General features: G+C 43.9%; 1 protein-coding gene across 4 annotated transcripts in view; it reads right to left on the bottom strand.

Moving 5' to 3' along the window:
• The window catches only part of WDFY2 (WD repeat and FYVE domain containing 2), a 121,914-nt gene extending 104,486 nt beyond the window's left edge, over positions 1–17,428 (bottom strand). The window contains exons 1-2 of one of the 4 annotated variants that reach the window (XM_065594173.1): positions 17,305–17,428; positions 15,713–15,894 (exon numbers count right to left, since the gene is read on the bottom strand). In XM_065594173.1, coding sequence (XP_065450245.1) covers positions 15,713–15,849 — 137 coding nt within the window. In that variant the 5' untranslated portion in view covers positions 15,850–15,894; positions 17,305–17,428. Of the gene's footprint in view, positions 1–15,712; positions 16,021–17,304 lie in introns of those variants that run through there. The other 3 variants (XM_065594198.1, XM_005287096.4, XM_065594183.1) reach the window with 3 other exon arrangements.
• Between the last annotated feature and the right edge of the window lie 421 nt (positions 17,429–17,849).

Raw genomic sequence — 17,849 nt, 5'->3', positions numbered from 1 at the left:
GTGCCTTTGGCCATTTAAAGGCCCGCTGGCGATCTCTGTATAGGAAGCTGGAGTTGGCCGAAAACAGCATCCCCGCGGTTATATCCGCGTGCTGTGCCCTCCATAATATTTGTGAAGGGAAGAGTGAAAGCTTCACTCAGGCATGGACCTCTGAGGTTCAACACCTGGAGGCTGAATTTGCACAGCCAGAGAGCAGGGTTATTGCAGGGGCCCAGCGCGGGGCTGCAAGGATTAGGGATGCCTTGAGGGAGCAATTTGAGGCTGAAAACCAGCAGTGATATCTGGTGCCCTGCACGGGAGTGAAGTGCAGTAGTTCCAATCTTTAGGAATCAGTGTTTGCTAAGCAGACAAGCAGACTTGCAGTGCCTGTTTATTTCCTGGGCTAAGGAGTCTTTTACTTTATGCAATAATAAAGAATTTTTTCAAAGCCAAAATATCCACTTATTGAAAAGAAAAAAAATTTATTGCAAAGAAAGAAGGGGGTGGAGTGGGGACCGGTACAATCACAGATTCGCGGATGTCCTGTCTGGTGTGCTGTGCAGTGGGTGCTGCACTTCAGGACAGCTATACTGCATGGTGATGGGGGTTGAGTGCAGAGGGTAAAGGTCGTGGTTTTCAGGGCTGGGTGGTGAAGATACTGGTGTTGGAGGCAGCGGGTGGCGTGAAGAACACAGAAATTGGGGAAAGTGAGTTGGAGGTGACAGTGGGGCACAATGGAAAGAGTTTTGGGACAAGGGCTGTAGGGGGAAGTGGCGGTGTTTGCAGTACTGCTCCTCTTTCTGCACGGCTACCAGCTCCTGGATAGCGTCTGCTTGGCGCTCCAGGATGCTTATGAGCCTATCAGTGCTTTGCTGCTGGTGCGCAGTGCTTTGCTGCCGGTGCGCTGCGTTTTCCTGGCAGATCCTGCTTTCTCTCTTCCTCCAGTTCTGTGTTCTCTCATTCTCTTTAATAGATTGCCGCATCACTTCTTGCAGCATGTCTTCTTTGCTTTCTCGTGGTCTCTTCCTGAGTCTTTGCAGTCTCTGAGCAGGCGATAAGAGGGACGGTTGAGGTCTCAAGGTTGATGCAGCTGTATAGGCAAAATGCAACATTTAACAGAGGCAGCATTGTTTATACCAGACAGAGTAATGATTCCCCCCACACTTAAGGAGTAGAAAACACACAGGGTCTATACACTAGCATAATTTTCCCATCCGAAACAGAGCACACATATCCCACGGGAGCCTTAAAATGATGAGTAAGGGGGACTGATTGTTTCAGGGCTGCACTGTCCTCTGGCTTTCTTGGGGAGAGCCAACAGCTTCAGGGGGCACCTACACCGAACACTGTCCCAACATTTTCCACAGGAGTTCGTCCTGGACGATATCTCGCTGCTGAGAGTGACCTGGGAAGCAAGGGAGGGTCTTCTACTGCAATGTAGCTTCTGCCCTGGTCCATATGCAGCTTGCCTGTGTGCAGCAATGGTCCCCCCCCCCACTCCTCGCGGCACAGTGGCGCAGGCACGTTAGCCTGGCTGGGACAAGGACCACGGTGGCTCTCCCGATAAACCTGCGCAAGTGCATTGCACTCGTTCTGGATGAGACATTCGAGGAGATTACCGAGGCCGATTACCGCGATGTGATAAACCACATCAATGCACTATTCCGCATCTAGGCATGCATGCCTAACCCTCCTCTCCCAAAGAGCCTGCACCGAAAAAAATTCCTTCCCGAAAAAAAGCCGCTTACCGGGAACCTGCTCTTCTGTTTGTCCTCCACCAAGTACCGACCGCTGTGACTGGCTACCTTCCTCCTGGTTCGAGAAGAGCTCCTGGCTGCATGGCTCCAGGGATTCCGGGGTGTCTCCATCCAGCCCACCACCATCACTCCCGTTTTCCTCCTCCTCCTCCCCCCCCCCACCAGCTCTGAAGTGTCCATGGTGGTGCTTGGGGTGGAGGTGGGATTAACCCCAAGTATCGCATCCAGCTCTTTGTAGAATCGGCAGGTCGTGGGGGAGCATCCGAGCGGCCGTTTGCGTCACGGGCTTTGCGGTAGGCACTCCGCAGCTCCTTCACTTTAATCCTGTACTGCAGGGCGTCCCGGTCATGGCCCCTTTCCATCATGTCCTTTGATACCTTCCCGAAGGTATCGTAATTCCTACAGCTGGAGCGCAGCTTGGACTATACAGCTTCCTCCCCCTAAATGCTGATGAGGTCCAGCAACTCGCCATTGCTCCATGCTGGGGCTCGCTTGGCGCGTGGAGGCATGGTCACCTGGAAAGATTCGCTGATAGCACTCCACACCACGTCGGGCTGAGCAAACAGGAAGAGGATTTTTAAAATTCCCGGGAAATGTAAAGGGTGGGTCACATGGTTCGTTACCTTAGGCCAGGGCAGTAGAATCTGAACTGATGACCAGAGGGGCTGGAACAGGCATTGTGGGATACTGATGAATAATTCTGGAGGCCATTCACAGCGCATTGGGCAGCCACACTGGCGCCGCAGCGGCAGAGCAATACTCGCTATTCCTCTCGGAGAGGTTGAGTACATGCAGCGCTGCAACCACGGAGATACAGCGCCGCAAATGCCTTGCCAGTGTGGACGGGGAGTGAGTTACAGTGCTGGGAGAGGCTTTACAGCGCTGTAACTTGCAAGTGTAGCCAAGGCCTTACTTACTACAAAATTTCTCCTTTCAATACATGTCATGCAAGCAATCAGGAAATCTTTACACTTACAACACACATTAACACTCTAAAGAATTGAAGATGTTTAACTCTGGTTTGAGCATTGGCCTGCTAAACCCAGGGTTGTGAGTTCAATCCTTGAGGGGGCCATTTAGGGATTTGGGGCAAAAATCTGTCTGGGGATTGGTCCTGCTTTGAGCAGGGGGTTGGACTAGATGACCTCTTGAGGTCCCTTCCAACCCTGATATTCTATGATTCACTATGTATGAATCCAAGTAACTTGACACATAATTTATATTATCTGACTCATTCACATTTTCAAAAGTGGATGTCAGAGCTAATTCCCCACTCTGGCACTTCGAGTGCAGAAGGTGGGAGCCTACAAGGATTCTAAAAATTAATAGTGGCCACTCCAGGCTTGTATTAAACTCCCAAGGTTACAGCTTTTCTCTGACCTTGGATAGGTAGAGATGCTGCCACCAAAGTGCAAATCTCCTTTGAGAACCCAGGAAGGCACACTTGGGAATTCCTTCCTGTGGGGTACCCTCAAGCCCTTTCACCCCACCCCCCCTCCAGGGAAGGGCTGAAAAAGAAAAACAAAGGAAATCAGCTGTTGCCACCAGCTAATTAAACAACATGTGCACAAGCCTCTTAGGACACAAAAATCCAATCCTGTTCTTAAAATTTACCTTTTTTTTTTTTTTTTTTTAAAGGAAAGAAAATACATCTGGAAACTCAGGCTATTACTAGATTAAAAAAAAAGCAGCTACAAGAATTAAGCACCAAAAATAACTTTGAGGTCCAGCTTAAAGGTTACAAAACAAAACAAAAGCATCTGGGATTAGCACAGAGGAGTCCACAAGCCATAAAAGAGATAAACCTAATTGTGTCTTCCTAGACATTTCCTGATCTACTTACATATCTGTGGTTTCAAATGAGTAGTTTCTAGGTATGATACTGATGAGTTTTCATACCTGGCCCCTAGCTTCTTACAGCATAGGTGCTGCCCTGTTCCCTCTCTCCGGGAGAACAAAAACAGATAGACAAAAGGGGAGTCTTGTTTCAATTTTAAGAAATTCTAGCCTTCGCATTGTCTCTTTTGGCCAGGTACCCACTCACTTCCTTTTACCTATGCCTAGCAGTGAGACTTTTAACCCTTTACAGGTAAAGCAAGTAGAGCACAGCTATTAAGAGGGTTTTTATAGCTAACTGGCTGGGTCCATAAAAGAGAGTTTCCCCCTCCCCCTTCATTTATCACAGAGGTCTTTGTCAAAATGTTAATTTTGTTGTTTCCCCTAGATCACTCAGTACATAAAACTCATGCAATATTTTTTCTTCTTTTTATAGTTCAGAATTGAACACCAACTTGAAGCTCTTCAAACCTCATACCTTTTAAGTCACCTATAAGTCTGGAAAGAAGATTGTGTGTCTTTTTAAAAAACTATCATTCTATGTCAAGAGTAATTTCAGCTTTGAAGCAAAGCAAAATAGCAACACAGAGGTATGGTCCAAGCAGAATAAGCAATTTGAATTGTTTGATAAGAAGCCTCTATTTTGCTACCCACTACACCACTCGTTCCCAGATTCTTCCTCCCACTGCTTAAAATCACACAAAGATGTTTGGGGTTTTGTTTGAAGATGACTAGAACTCTTCCAAGCCTTTACAAAGAGAAGCAGCAAACATTCTGGGTGACCGCAGGGGAATAATAAGGATTAAGTTAGTTTGGGAAAAATAGTCTGCTTTTGTAGTTTTAACTTCTTTACTCAGGACCCGACTTTACAGGTGAAATATGTGAAAGCTACCAAGAGATTTCCTGCCCACTGGGGGACTAGATGCTCACCCAAAACGTCAAGTGACCACAGAACGCTCAAATGAGGAACTCATCTCAAGAGGAAGGAAAGCATGGGGGGGGGGGGGAGCAAACCAGGTGTTCTGGAAAATGGGTACGAATTTAAAAAGCTACATACATATTCAAGTTAATACTCCACAATGTTTCCCCTTCCCATCTGGCTCCTATGGATATTCTTTACATTGTTCAACAGGAAATGAGTATTTGTATCTGTGTAGCTTGGAGCACAATCTCTGCAGGTAATATACATGAAGGAGCTGAGAGAGGGGGCTCACCCTAACTGATTGACTGATCTGACTCAATGTACTTGACCATTTTAACAAAAGATTAACATATCAAGCTGTCACAGAATCCCAACGTGAGAAACTAACCCAGTCTTTAATTGCTTCCACTTTTTGCCTAAAATAATCTGAGGACTGATGAAATCAAATTGAATTAAAATGTGAAGCTGATGGATTACGTTAAATAGTCAGTCAAGACCACTCTAAAAATCCCTGCAGAAATCCAGTAAGATATTGATAGGCTGGGAGCATCATCTTCGAGCAGGACAGATGAATCAGTTATTTCCCGTTAATTTACTGAGAGTTCTAGTAAAGGAGACCGAGAAACAGGATTTTCTGTATCTGAAGTCAGATTCACTTCCCTATACTCAAGGACTGTACATTATTTAGAGTCCCTAGGTTGTGTAAATGTTTCCCCTTATAAAACCATTCTGCTGCAATTACAGTGGCCTTTTTTCCTTCCAATCAGAGTTGATTGCTTAAGCAAAGAGCTTCCCCCTCTTTCTCCAACTTGTAAAGAATCATCTAGCAAGAGTGAGGAATATTGATTCTTAGCTAATAAGGGCAGTAAAAGCTGCCTCAGCAAAAGAAATATCACTCCCAATTTCTAACACAAGGGAACCACGAAAACCTGCAGTTATACTGGACAAAATTCTTGCTCTTTAAGGAGAGCGATCTTGTATCAGCAAGACTAGTAGTCTCCTTGGTGGCTACAGAAACATATAGAATATTTGAGCACAATGGGAGATGTAAATAGGCCCAATAAACACTTCCAAAGTTCAATTTTAGATGTTCTGACAGACTAGTTTTCAGCATAGTGCCCATTTTTGATAGGCAAAAATAGGATGTAAGGCAGTGGTGGGCAACCAGTGGCCCACGGGCTACATGCTGCCCATCAGGGTAATCTGCTGGCAGGTCGCCAGACAGTTTGTTTACATTTGCACGGGTGCCCGCAGCTCCCAGTGGCTATGGTTCGCCACTCCCAGCCAGTGGGAGCTGCGGGCAGCCATGCAAATGTAAACTAACTGTCTGGCAGCCCGCCAGCACATTACCCTGACAGGCCGCGTGTGGCCCGCAGGTTGCCCACCATTGATGTAAGGTATCCTTTTCATTGCAATGGAAAATGTCATTCCTAACTCTGATTATGAGGTAGTTCTACTACAGGTTAGGGGTACAATAAATCTGACAGATCTGTGATATTTGTTTTTCTTCATGAGCCCCTCACACCAGTGCAGTACCTCCTAGAAAGGATGACATTTAAAGAAAGATTTTTGATCATCTGTAGCACATATCTTCACCAACATTATGGGGACCCCACACAAAAGAAATGTTATTATGTGTTGATCCCTAGACATCCTTTTTCCCCTAATTTGCTTACTTTTTATGCCTTTTACAGCATTTACTCTGTGTAGTCAGTCTGTTTCCTCTTTTGTTTGTGCGAGTTCCCCCCTTTCCCTTCACCCTCCAAAAACAGCAAGGGGGGGGGGGGGGGAACAAAACCAACAACAAAAAAATACACCCTTTTAAAGAGGAAAACGATTACAAAAAAAAAATAATCAAAGAAATTGGCAGGTGTACTGCCTAAAGCTACTAGTAATTTTTTTTTTTTTTACAGTTGACTAGATTTCACATTGATAGTGTCCCTTTAAATAGAATTTGCTTTTTTATTTTAAATGTCTACAGATATATTTCACTAACAAACAACTCTTCTGATTAGGGATATTAGGTTTCAATCATTTTAGTGTGCACAAAAAACTTGACAGGGAAGCTGCACTCAAACTGTCTAAAGCTTTAATTTTGGAAGCCAGTATCTACAAATGATTTAAAAAACACAGCATACAAGTGACCCCACGTGAGTTGGTGGGTCTTCAACTGAAATTGCTAACAGGTAAAAGGCAAATTATTTTCACATTTCACAGGCCTGTTTGCTTTCTAAGCCTAAAAGATCATAATCAGACTATTGTCCACTATCGTATCAGAATGATGGGCCAACATGAGGCAATGAAGTATATCAGCACTACCACCACACCCCACTCTTGTTTATATGACAAACCAGTATTAATTTCATCATTCAAAGGACGGTAACAGGGATTTGGAGTTGCTTGGTAATTTGTTAATTTTGTGTGTTGGTCTGGCTATTAGGGTGTTTCCTGTATGAATATACTGGTTTTGCTCAATAAGTAGCTGTCTGGAAAAACAGTCAGGAAGGAAAAGAATGGCTCAAGACCTATAACCGGTTATGATTTTGCCTCCTCTCCACTCAACTAGGAAGAACAAAGGAACACTGGCAGAATTAAAAAGGGAGAAGGACAGTAAATGTCTGGGGGAACCAGACAGACACAGGACCCTGTTGGGGTGCCTGGAGAAGCTAGACCCTTGGTCCCCATCAAAGGATGGCAGTGCTTTAGGTAAAATAGGCATGCATGTAGACTGTTTTGATACTTCTCTCTAATGCTTTGTTCCTACTGCTAAAACAAACACTTTGGTTTTAGGAAGGCTGGTTTATCATGATATACCACTGGTTACTGACTTCTGAAAGGAAGAATCATAGATGCCCGAACTCAATCTGACCTTTAGGATAACAGCGGTTGATACACAGGGTACTGTAGCCCAAGGCCCAGTCTAGGAGTGGGAGAATCGCAGAATACCGCTGCAGGATACATTTGTCCATACATTTCCTAAAATTTGGTGCCCAGAATTGGACACAGGCCTCATCAGTGCCAACTAGAGCAGGACAATTACCTCCTGTGTCTTGCATACAATGCTCCTGTTAATACATCCCAAAATATTAGCCTTTTTTGCAACTGCATCACATTGTTGACTCTCATTCAAGTTGTGATCCACAACAACGCCCAGAATCTTTTCAGTAGTACCAACACCTAACCCAGCTGTTCCCCGTTTTGTAGTTGTGCATTTGATTTTTCCTTTCTTTATTGCAGTTTAACCATTTTGTAAGCTCCTCAGAGCAGGGAGCTGTCATTTTTTTCACCCATAAAGCAGTATCCACAACTATGGCACTGTTTAAGTAACTACTACTTCTGAAGTAAACTGCATTGGGAATGCATACAAAGCCTGTATAGAGAAGACACACCACACTCAAACACCCACTGCCATCACACTCAGGTCTTGCACTGATGGCACACTCCCGCTTGACCATTGGTTCGCAGTAAAAATTAACTGTCTGGTGCACACCACCCCCGCTTCAGCAATGGATTCAGGAACTAAACTGCACAGTATTGCACTCCACCACATCCTCTCTTTGGGGTGCTGCATTCAGACCACTGAATTTTCACCTCTTCCTTAAAATACTTCCCAGGTGTGATTTAAAATAAATTCTTAAGATATAGCCTATGCCACTATATGCCCGACTTCCTGGACATGGCCAAGAAGATACAAAGAACCAGAGTTTATTCTGAGTATTTAACAATTGAAAGGCCAAATTTCTAAACCTCATAGTGTATTTCACAAGCGTGCTAAAAAGCACACTGAAAAATTATGCTGATGTTAATTATGGTGAAGTGTACTTTCCCTACAACCATATTGAGCAACACCAGTAATGTGTGGAAATCTAAATTCCTTCTACAGATCAAAACCTTTTGCCGTACAAATTCACTAACAGAATTGCTGACTAACATGCCCAGAAGACAATCCATGGACAGATGTGTTAAGACAAACTATGCTGACCTAAATTGAAAAAGCCTGATGAAAACCTCTAGTTGCAACACTGCGTGAGCAGTACAAGTTAATTTTTTACACTTCACTGGATGTGGAGTGAATAGAGAGGCCAATATGAACTCAGAATGCAAACTCTCGGAGTCTTCATCTGTTAGGTTTGTACAGTACCTAGTACAATGAGGGTGGGCCCTTTAGGTACTGCAGCAACACAACAGGGTAGAGGGGCCAGTACACATTTATTTTTATAGTTCACTTCTAACTTATTACTCTTTATGGCATAAAATTACTTGTCTAAGTTTTATTCCCTTTTAAGATATTACAACTACTGCATTTTAGAAAGTGACAAAGAAAATCAGATGAAGAGCTTTGATGATTCCCCCATTATGGACTACACTATTGGATCAGAATGGAGCAGAGGAGTCAGGAAAAATATAATGCTTGACCTTAACTCCCGAGTTTTCAAAATCAGCTCTATGGGAGTTAAAGCCCAGGACTTTCACTGAGATGAGAGCACAGTCCAGAGATATGAGTTCACAATCAGGAAGGCTCTGCACACTGGCAAATTGGTGTAACTCTCCTACCATGCTTCTCCGGCTGGTAGTGCAGACTGACCAATGGCAGCCACCACCACCATGATGTAGCCAACCTTGCTCAGAGCAGGTATAGAGGACACCATGATTAAAACACTAGCAGACAGACTGCACTAGCACCCCCAACACTGTTGGAGCTGCACTGCTGGTAGCTTCAGAAGTTTGCCAATATAGACAAGGCTGAACTACAGTCACTGACAAACGGGGAAGTCAATCCATTTCTCCCTCTGTATCCAATGTTTAGCTAAGGATAGCTACCTCCCTCACAATGCTATGCTGAAGATTTAATATTTGTCCAGTGACTTGAACTTGTGACATGCTAATGACCTAAATTTCAGAGGTGCCCTGCACACACAACCTTCTCCAGGGTGGTCTGATTTAAATTCAAATGACTTAAATCACCAATTTTAATAATAATTGTACTTTTTAGTTATTTTCATAAAGAAAGGTGGATTCTCTTTGGCTGGTAACCATTAAAACATGCTGATTTGCAACTAATTATAGCCTATACACTAAACTGTGCTTCTTTTTGCTAGTCAGGGGGTACACTAGATCTACACACATTTGTTTAAGTAATTATATAGTTAACTTTTATTCAGTCCTTTTTGTATTCAGTCTTTTTTTTTTACATTTTTTATTGTTAAGAAATGCATAATTCACAGTTTTCTATTTACCATATGTGTTTTTTTACTTGTGATGTGTTTATCTGAATTTCTATCCAAATAGTTTAAATTAAAATGCATAAAAACAGCATTTTAAAATTGTTTTATTAGTTAAATAAAACTGCTAGATACATAATACTTTTATTAGAAAGTTTATCAAAACCTCTTCTGCATTTAAAACTGATTTATTCAACAAAGTATCTGTGCTTAGTAAATTCAACTGATGATTAGAAACAATTATGCCCTTCAAGAATTTTAGAACTGATCTCATCCTCTCAGCTGTTTTTTATTCATGAATTGGAAGAGAACAAACTTTTCTGCTTTTTCAACTCACATTGGTTTCTTAACTTTGAATAAATGATGAACTAGCTGAATAATCTAAAGAAAACATTCTCTCACACCTGCAGAAAAGGCTACTGCTATCAAAAGCTGTTTTTTAGCACTTCAACAAACTCTAGCTCCAGGTGCTTAGCCAGTGACTTACACCAGGATCAGTGGTTTGAATTTCTTTAAAGCTTGGCACCCCACATGTACTGCTTAATATTTTTAAATTATTTTAATGGATATTAAGTTTAGGTCTTAATATTGGTTGTCAATTTCAAATAGGTTTATTTTTTAAAGCATTTTAAAAAAATATTAGATTTTTTTGGTTTAAAAAAATTAAATTCTATCATAGAATCATAGAATATCAGGGTTGGAAGGGATCTCAAGAGGTCATCTAGTCCAACCCCCTGCTCAAAGCAGGACCAATTCCCAACTAAATCATCCCAGCCAGGGCTTTGTCAAGCCGGGCCTTAAAAACCTCCAAGGAAGGAGACTCCATCACCTCCCTAGGTAACCCATTCCAGTGCTTCACCACCCTCCTAGTGAAACAGTGTTTCCTAATATCCAACCTGGACCTCCCCCACTGCAACTTGAGACCATTGCTCCTTGTTCTGTCATCTGCCACCACTGAGAACAGCCGAGTTCCATCTTCTTTGGAACCCCCCTTCAGGTAGTTGAAGGCTGCTATCAAATCCCCCCTCATTCTTCTCTTCTGGAGACTAAACAATCCCAGTTCCCTCAGCCTCTCCTCATAAGTCATGTGCTCCAGACCCCTAATCATTTTTGTTGCCCTCCGCTGGACTCTTTCCAATTTTTCCACATCCTTCTTGTAGTGTGAGACCCAAAACTGGACACAGTATTCCAGATGAGGCCTCACCAATGTCCACCTTGATTTTCTCTAAAGTCAATGGGAAGTAGCACCTTTGAGAATTTGGCCAATATGTATAATTAAATTCAAGGGGCTCTGGAAATTTAAGACCAATGACAAGACATTCAGTTTTGGAACCTTAAATATTCCAACATTTAGCCTTAAGTGTAAAAATCTTTGGCACACTTTCAATCTAAGCTATGTATGATAAAGGATTCTACGTACTGGGACCTAAGTGGCGGTCAGCTCCAGCAGTTTTTTAGTAGAGCTTGTAATCTTGTTCTCAGAACTTCACCTTATCAGATTTAAACATTCTTAGATAAGCTTTAACTTTCACCAGTGTAAACAGGTATACTCACTTCTTCTAAAACGAAGAGTCAAAATAAAGTTAGACAATGATTTGTTCCAATGTGCATCCACATCACATACATTATACCAGGGGTCGGCAACCTCTGGCACGCCGCTCGCCAGGATAAGCACCCTGGCAGACCGGGCCAGTTTGCTGATGTGGCAGGTAAACAGGTTCGGCCGATCGCGGCTCCCACTGGCTGTGGTTTGCCATCCAAGGCCAATGGGGGTTGCGGGAAGCAGCACGGGCCGAGGGATGTGCTGGCCGTGGCTTCCCGCCACCGCCATTGGCCTGGAGTGGCAAACCGCAGCCTGTGGGAGCTGCGATCGGCCGAACCTGCTGATGTGGCAGGTAAACAAACTGGCCCGGCCTGCCAGGGTGCTTACCCTGGTGAGCGGCGTGCCAGAGGTTGCTGACCCCTGCAATATACCATTCCTCAATATCCCACGCCATGATAAATATCAACCCAAACAAAAACCAAAAATCTCAAGAACTTTAAAAATAAACAAATACATCCTTTATTTTGACAGAGTCAACTTTAAGAATGTTGCTGTTATACAAATAAAGTATATTGTGTTCAGGTTCTCATATTGCATCAGCCATGAGGGTATTGTTAGCTATTGTTTAAAATGATCCTTAAAAGTTTACAAAGCAATGAACCCAGGCACAACTCTGGGCATTGAACAAAATACAAAAAGACATCAAGACCCCTATCCTAGACAGTTTATGAAATGAAGAGCCAGGTGATGCAAAACAGACACCCACCTTAAAGCCTAGCTTTGATTGTTAAACACTGATGGCGTTGGGAATAAAGAGCCAGTTGATGACTCCCTTGCATTCATAAAAAATTCCTAATCCCAAACATTGGATACAAGTCATTCCAGCTGAAGCTGATTAATAAATTTCAGAGTATGTCACATACAACTGATACAAAATTTCTATCCACATCCAATCTGCGATCCGCAAACATGGTCCACAGATATCTGTATCTGTGGATATAAACCAGATATCTGCAGATTTGCAGACCTCTACATTTAATAGGTCTCACCTCAGCCAGAACTACCACCTCCTTCCGGAAGAAAGAAAACGGGCATAAACTCTCCACATTCATTACTAGAGCTTTATAATTTCCAACCATCTCTAAAAGCAACTACATAATTGGAGTACATAAGCCAATACAGAATAAGAGTCAATGTTAAATGGGAAATCAAACTAGGAGGCAGCATAGCACTGAAATGAAGAAAGCAAACATTGTCACGTGGAGCATCCCCCCCACCATGCTCTTGTCTCCGTAACAAGGAGGCTACAAGTTTACTCCCAAGTTGCTGTTTCCGCCAAATAAAACTTAACACAGATCTTGAATTCATTAACTGCAATAGAAGTAGTGACTACTGAAATAAAGTACTACTTCAGCTATGAATCCAGAAATGAACATCCACTTACATAAATCCATTTCTACCTAAAGTAATAAATTAAGTGAAGTTAATGAAAGAATGTAATAGCATCAAGTGGAAGAGTCAGAAGGTTTCCAGATTACCTAACAAAGGCACTTCTAGTTTTCCTAGAGCCACCCTGTACTGCCAACAGCACTCCAAACATCTACAAGTAAGAAGCAAAAGAATCACTTTTAACTAGTTTTACCAACATGCAGATTAATCATACCACAAGATTTTAAAATACCATGTTCCTTAGTGATACTCTCCAGATCTCCACTTTACTATATGCTCCTTTAGACCAAGGCTCCTTTTAACAGAAAGAACAGGAGTACTTGTGGCACCTTAGAGACTAACAAATTTATTAGAGCATAAGCTTTCGTGGACTACAGCCCACTTCTTCGGATGCATATTATGCCACGAAAGCTTATGCTCTAATAAATTTGTTAGTCTCTAAGGTGCCACAAGTACTCCTGTTCTTTTTGCGGATACAGACTAACACGGCTGCTACTCTGAAACCTTTTAACAGAGAATCTCTACATAGAGTACAGAAACATTACTTTACAGTGTCATGCTGCTATTCTGGCACCTAAAAATTAGGGGGTTTTGTACCTTGTAAAGAGCAGTGCAAGAAACAATTGGACTCCTTACTCCCTCTTTCTCTAAGGGGAAAGATACTAGGTACATTCACTCTTTTGAGATAAAGAATGTTTGAGAAGTATTTTCTTACAGCGCAGAACATCAGTGGCATCAATCCAGCACATCACTATGCGCCAACTCATAAGAACGGCCCTACTGGGTCAGACCAAAGGTCCATCTAGCCCAGTATCCGGTCTTCCAACAGTGGCCAGTGCCAGGTGCCCCAGAGAGAATGAACAGAACAGGTAATCATCAAATGATCCCATCCCCCTGTCGCTCATTCCCAGCTTCTGGCAAGCATAGGCTAGGGACACCATTCCTGCCCAACCTGGCTAATAGCCATTGATGGACCTATCCTCCATGAATGTATCTAGTTCTTACCCCTACTACACTCATGCTTTACTCAGTGTTTCACATAGCAAAATTTGGCCATATCACTTGAAATAAGTGGATTTCACATTTTCAGTCACTATCAATTCCACAGTATACCTGCCTCTCCGAAGCTTATGAAAAGAAAACACTACCAGACACTAGAGCTTATTGGAGCCCAGGGCATAGATGAACTTTAATGAGATTTTGCATAGTTCACGTATCAAACAGTTAACCAGAAACTAACTTATAGTAGAACTTAGGTTTTTTTAATAGAAATACATTGATAACGGAGCAAAATCCTGAACCTGTTTTTTTTTTTTTTTAAACATTCTGTTGGGGCAGATAAGTCAAGTGATTTTTGCTTGAGTGATGATGAAACTACATTTTGGAATGGTTATTATATGGGTTCCAATGAGGATCATGGGGCAATTTTTTATTTTAAGGAAAGCACTCCTAAAGAGTTAACAAAATGAAACTATTCTAGATGTAAGAGGAAATGCCTCTAAATGAAGTAAATTTGAACTCTTTCAGAAAAGAAAAGAAAAGAAAAGAAAAGAAAAGAAAAGAAAAGAAAAGAAAAGAAAAGAAAAGAAAAGAAAAGAAAAGAAAAGAAAAGAAGCATCATTGAATGGCTTAAGACATACTTTTATATTGTGGAGTAAGACTACTAAAAATTATAAAAATACCAGACACTTTTGCAGTTTTACGATACCAGATATCGGACTAGTTTCTTATCCTTTAGATAGGTTATTTTTAAAAGAACTAGCAGGAAATGTTGTTGTTAGATAAGAACTAGAAGCGCTGTTTCAGCAAACAACATTGGAATCTTCTGTCTAGTGTCAAAACAAATGTCACATAGATTTGTCAAAAGCTGCATGTGTTGAAACTGGTCTGATAAATTACATATCTAACACACATAGATTGAAGAGTAATATAAACTGCCCATATTGAAAGGCTTAAAAGTTTGTTGATTCCCCAATCTAGCACTTTTACTTAACTGTAGCTATAAGACTAAAAAACACAAAAGGCTATTCAGTGCAACTGTTGTATCTCACTGTTATCAACTTTGAGTTTGACATATCTTTCTGAAGGCTCATTTTAAGATGACAACAATATAAGAGAAATTGAATGAGACTACAGTAATTTGAGTGACATTTTGCTACAAACATTAGCAGCTCCTTCTTGGGAAGTTACCAAACACACACAACGATGCAACTGTTGTTTTAAAGGCCTGCTGAAGTACAATGTTGGACTGAAAAAAAAAACAGCTTGGCTTCTGTAAATATACAGATATGAATTTTCAAAGAAGTATCATTTGTGAAATCCTCCACTACATTTTATGACAAAGGAAAAGTCATGCCCTGACTTGCGCACCAATTCTGACTACAGTAACACAGGCATATTATGGAAAATGACTCACTTCAATTTTCAGGACAGATCATTTTAGCATGTGTGACCATAAAACGGAATCTCTGAAGTATCTGATATAACAGTTAATTAAAGATAACTTGGTTTTGACCAGGCATCAGCCACAATATATCCTTGCTCACCTTTGTGTAATCTGAATCATGCACATCACAGACATATGCAGTAGGGTTACCATGACACGGTGAGCTCCGTGGCAGAGTGAGCAGTGTGCACACATAATAGGCCTGATCAATATTTAATCTACTCGGCGTATGCTCTGCCCGAGCAACTCGTTCGTGTCTCCTCGAGTCCTTGTGCAAGACACAGGCCAGCCCGGCACCCAGCGGATCGCCCTTCTAACCACTCGGGCAGGTTTGATGCATGCAGAACAATCCCCATCCCAGCTTTTGCACACACAGCCCCTTGCACCCCTGCAGGAAGACCACTGCGGGACCCCAGCCCCACGGCGGGCTTGTCTCATGCATGCGCACATTCACGCAGCATCCGCGCGGACCCACACACGCTCCCTGGGGACCCCCGGCACTGCTGCCCTGGCTGCGGGCGGGGCCGAAGCGGCGTGCCCGCCTCCCCCTGGCAGTACCTGTCCTCGGAGACACTGATGACCCCGTCCTCCTTGGGCACGATCGCGGCCATGCTCACTACATCCTGGGAACCCTCCACCTTGCTGAGCAGGACGGGCTTGCGGGTCAGTGCCTTGGGCTGGATCTCAGCGGCCATGGGCAGCGCCGGCGGGCTCCGGCTGCGGCAGGGGGCGGCGCCGGTCTGCAGCAACAACAGAAGGAGAAGGAGGAGGGACCGCGGCTCGCGCCCTGTAGAATCCCTCAGAAGCAGGAACCAAAACAGCAGCTCGCGCGGCAACCAGCGCCACCCCCTGCAACTAAAGCGCCCCGCCCCCCCCACGCCGGGCCAATGTGGCAGCGGCACTTCCGGGAGCCCCGCCCCCCGCGCGGCAATAGGCATCCAATCGGGAGCGGGGAAACCTGCCTGGAGCGCAAGCTGGCCGGCCTGGGCTCACACGCAGGAGGGCGGGGGAAGCCCCTGTCTGTGCTGACGGCGGCTGCGCAGTGAGGCGGGGCTGGGCCGGGGCAGCAGCGGCAGAGGGGCACTGCCTGCTGTGGGTGCTGCTTGGCCGGCACCCTGCTAGCTCCCAGCTCCCCCATTCTGGGTTTGCTGCGATCGACCACTGACGCACAACGCGGCGTTCGGCTTCCCCTTCTCCCCGGCTGGCGGAGGGCGATCGCGGCGTTGAAGCCATCGGGGTACTTGGGTGACGGGAGCCCAACCCTGATGGAGCCCAGCGCATGTTCCGTGTCCGTCTCTCTTCTAAACGGGCTGGGGTCTGGCTGGCCCCGTTGCTGAGGAGGCGGGTAAAGACGCAAATAAACCCTACGGCTCCCCTTGGCTACTCTCCCTCTAAGCCTGCCCCGGCTGGACGGAGTCTGTCTTCTAGGGTCAGAGCAGCTGATAATTAGCTTGGTGTAGGGGTGTTCTGTCCACCCTGTTTGCTCCATTCAAGCTCCCCTCCCTAGATGCAGAGAGGTATGTGGGATAAGAGCATGGGTGCCAGCTCCGCACAATTAGGATCTCCTTTGTGCTGAGGGGCTCCTTCTGATGCCAGAAACATCACTTTTACTAATTGTGACGGGTTGGATCACAGAAACCCCCTTGGGAGCTACCACCCGATGGGCCAAGACTACCCCTGCTCCTGTTTTCCCTGCCAGATCAGGACTCCAGCACCCTGTCTTGCTGAGCCAGACACTGCCGTCTGGCTCCAGACACAGACCCAGGGTCTGAATCACTTGTCCCAAAGCTGCAAGTTTACCTGAAAACAGCTCCCAGAAGTGTGCTTGTCTTTAGCACTCAGATGCCCAACTCCCAATGGAGTCTAAACCCAAATAAATCCGTTTTACCCTGCATAAAGCTTATGCAGGGCAAACCCAGAAATTGTTTGCCCTCTATAACACTGATAGAGAGATATGCACAGTTGTTTGCTCCCCAGATATTAATACATACTCTGAGTAAATTACTAAATAAAAAGTGATTTTATTAAATACAGACAGTAGGATTTAAGTGGTTCAAAGTAGTAACAGACAGAACAAAGTAAGTCACCGAGCAAAATAAAATAAAATGCGCAAATCTATGCCTAATCAAACTGAATATAGATAATCTCACCCTCAGAGATGCTTCAGTAAGTTTTTTCTCAGACCGGACACCTTCCAGGCCTGGGCACAATTCCTTCCCCTGGTACAGCTCTTGTTGCAGCTCAGGTGATAGCTAGGGGATTCTTCATGATGGCTCCTCCCCCTTTGTTCCCTTCCACCCCTTTATATATCTTTTGCATAAGGCGGGAACCCTTTGTCCCTCTGGGTTTCCACCCCCACTCACTGGAAAAGCACCAGATTAAAGATAGATTCCAGTTCAGGTGACATGATCACATGTCACTGCAAGACTTCATTACCCACTTGCCAGCACACACATATACAGGAAGACTCACAGGTAAATACAGCCATCTGCAGACAATGGGAGTCATCAAGATTCCAAACCATCCTTAATGGCCCACACTTTACATAATTACAATAGGCCCTCAGAGTTATGTTTTATATTTCTAGTTTTAGATAGTGGTACATTTCTACAAATAGGATGATCACACTCAGTAGATTATGAGCTTTGTAATGATACCTTACAAGAGACCTTTTGCATGAAGCATATCCCAGTTA

Source organism: Chrysemys picta, chromosome 1, assembly GCF_011386835.1.
Source record: "Chrysemys picta bellii isolate R12L10 chromosome 1, ASM1138683v2, whole genome shotgun sequence".
NCBI lineage: Eukaryota > Metazoa > Chordata > Testudines > Emydidae > Chrysemys > Chrysemys picta.
Note: the sequence above shows the minus strand (reverse complement) of the source record. Positions and strands in the feature narration are given on the sequence as shown.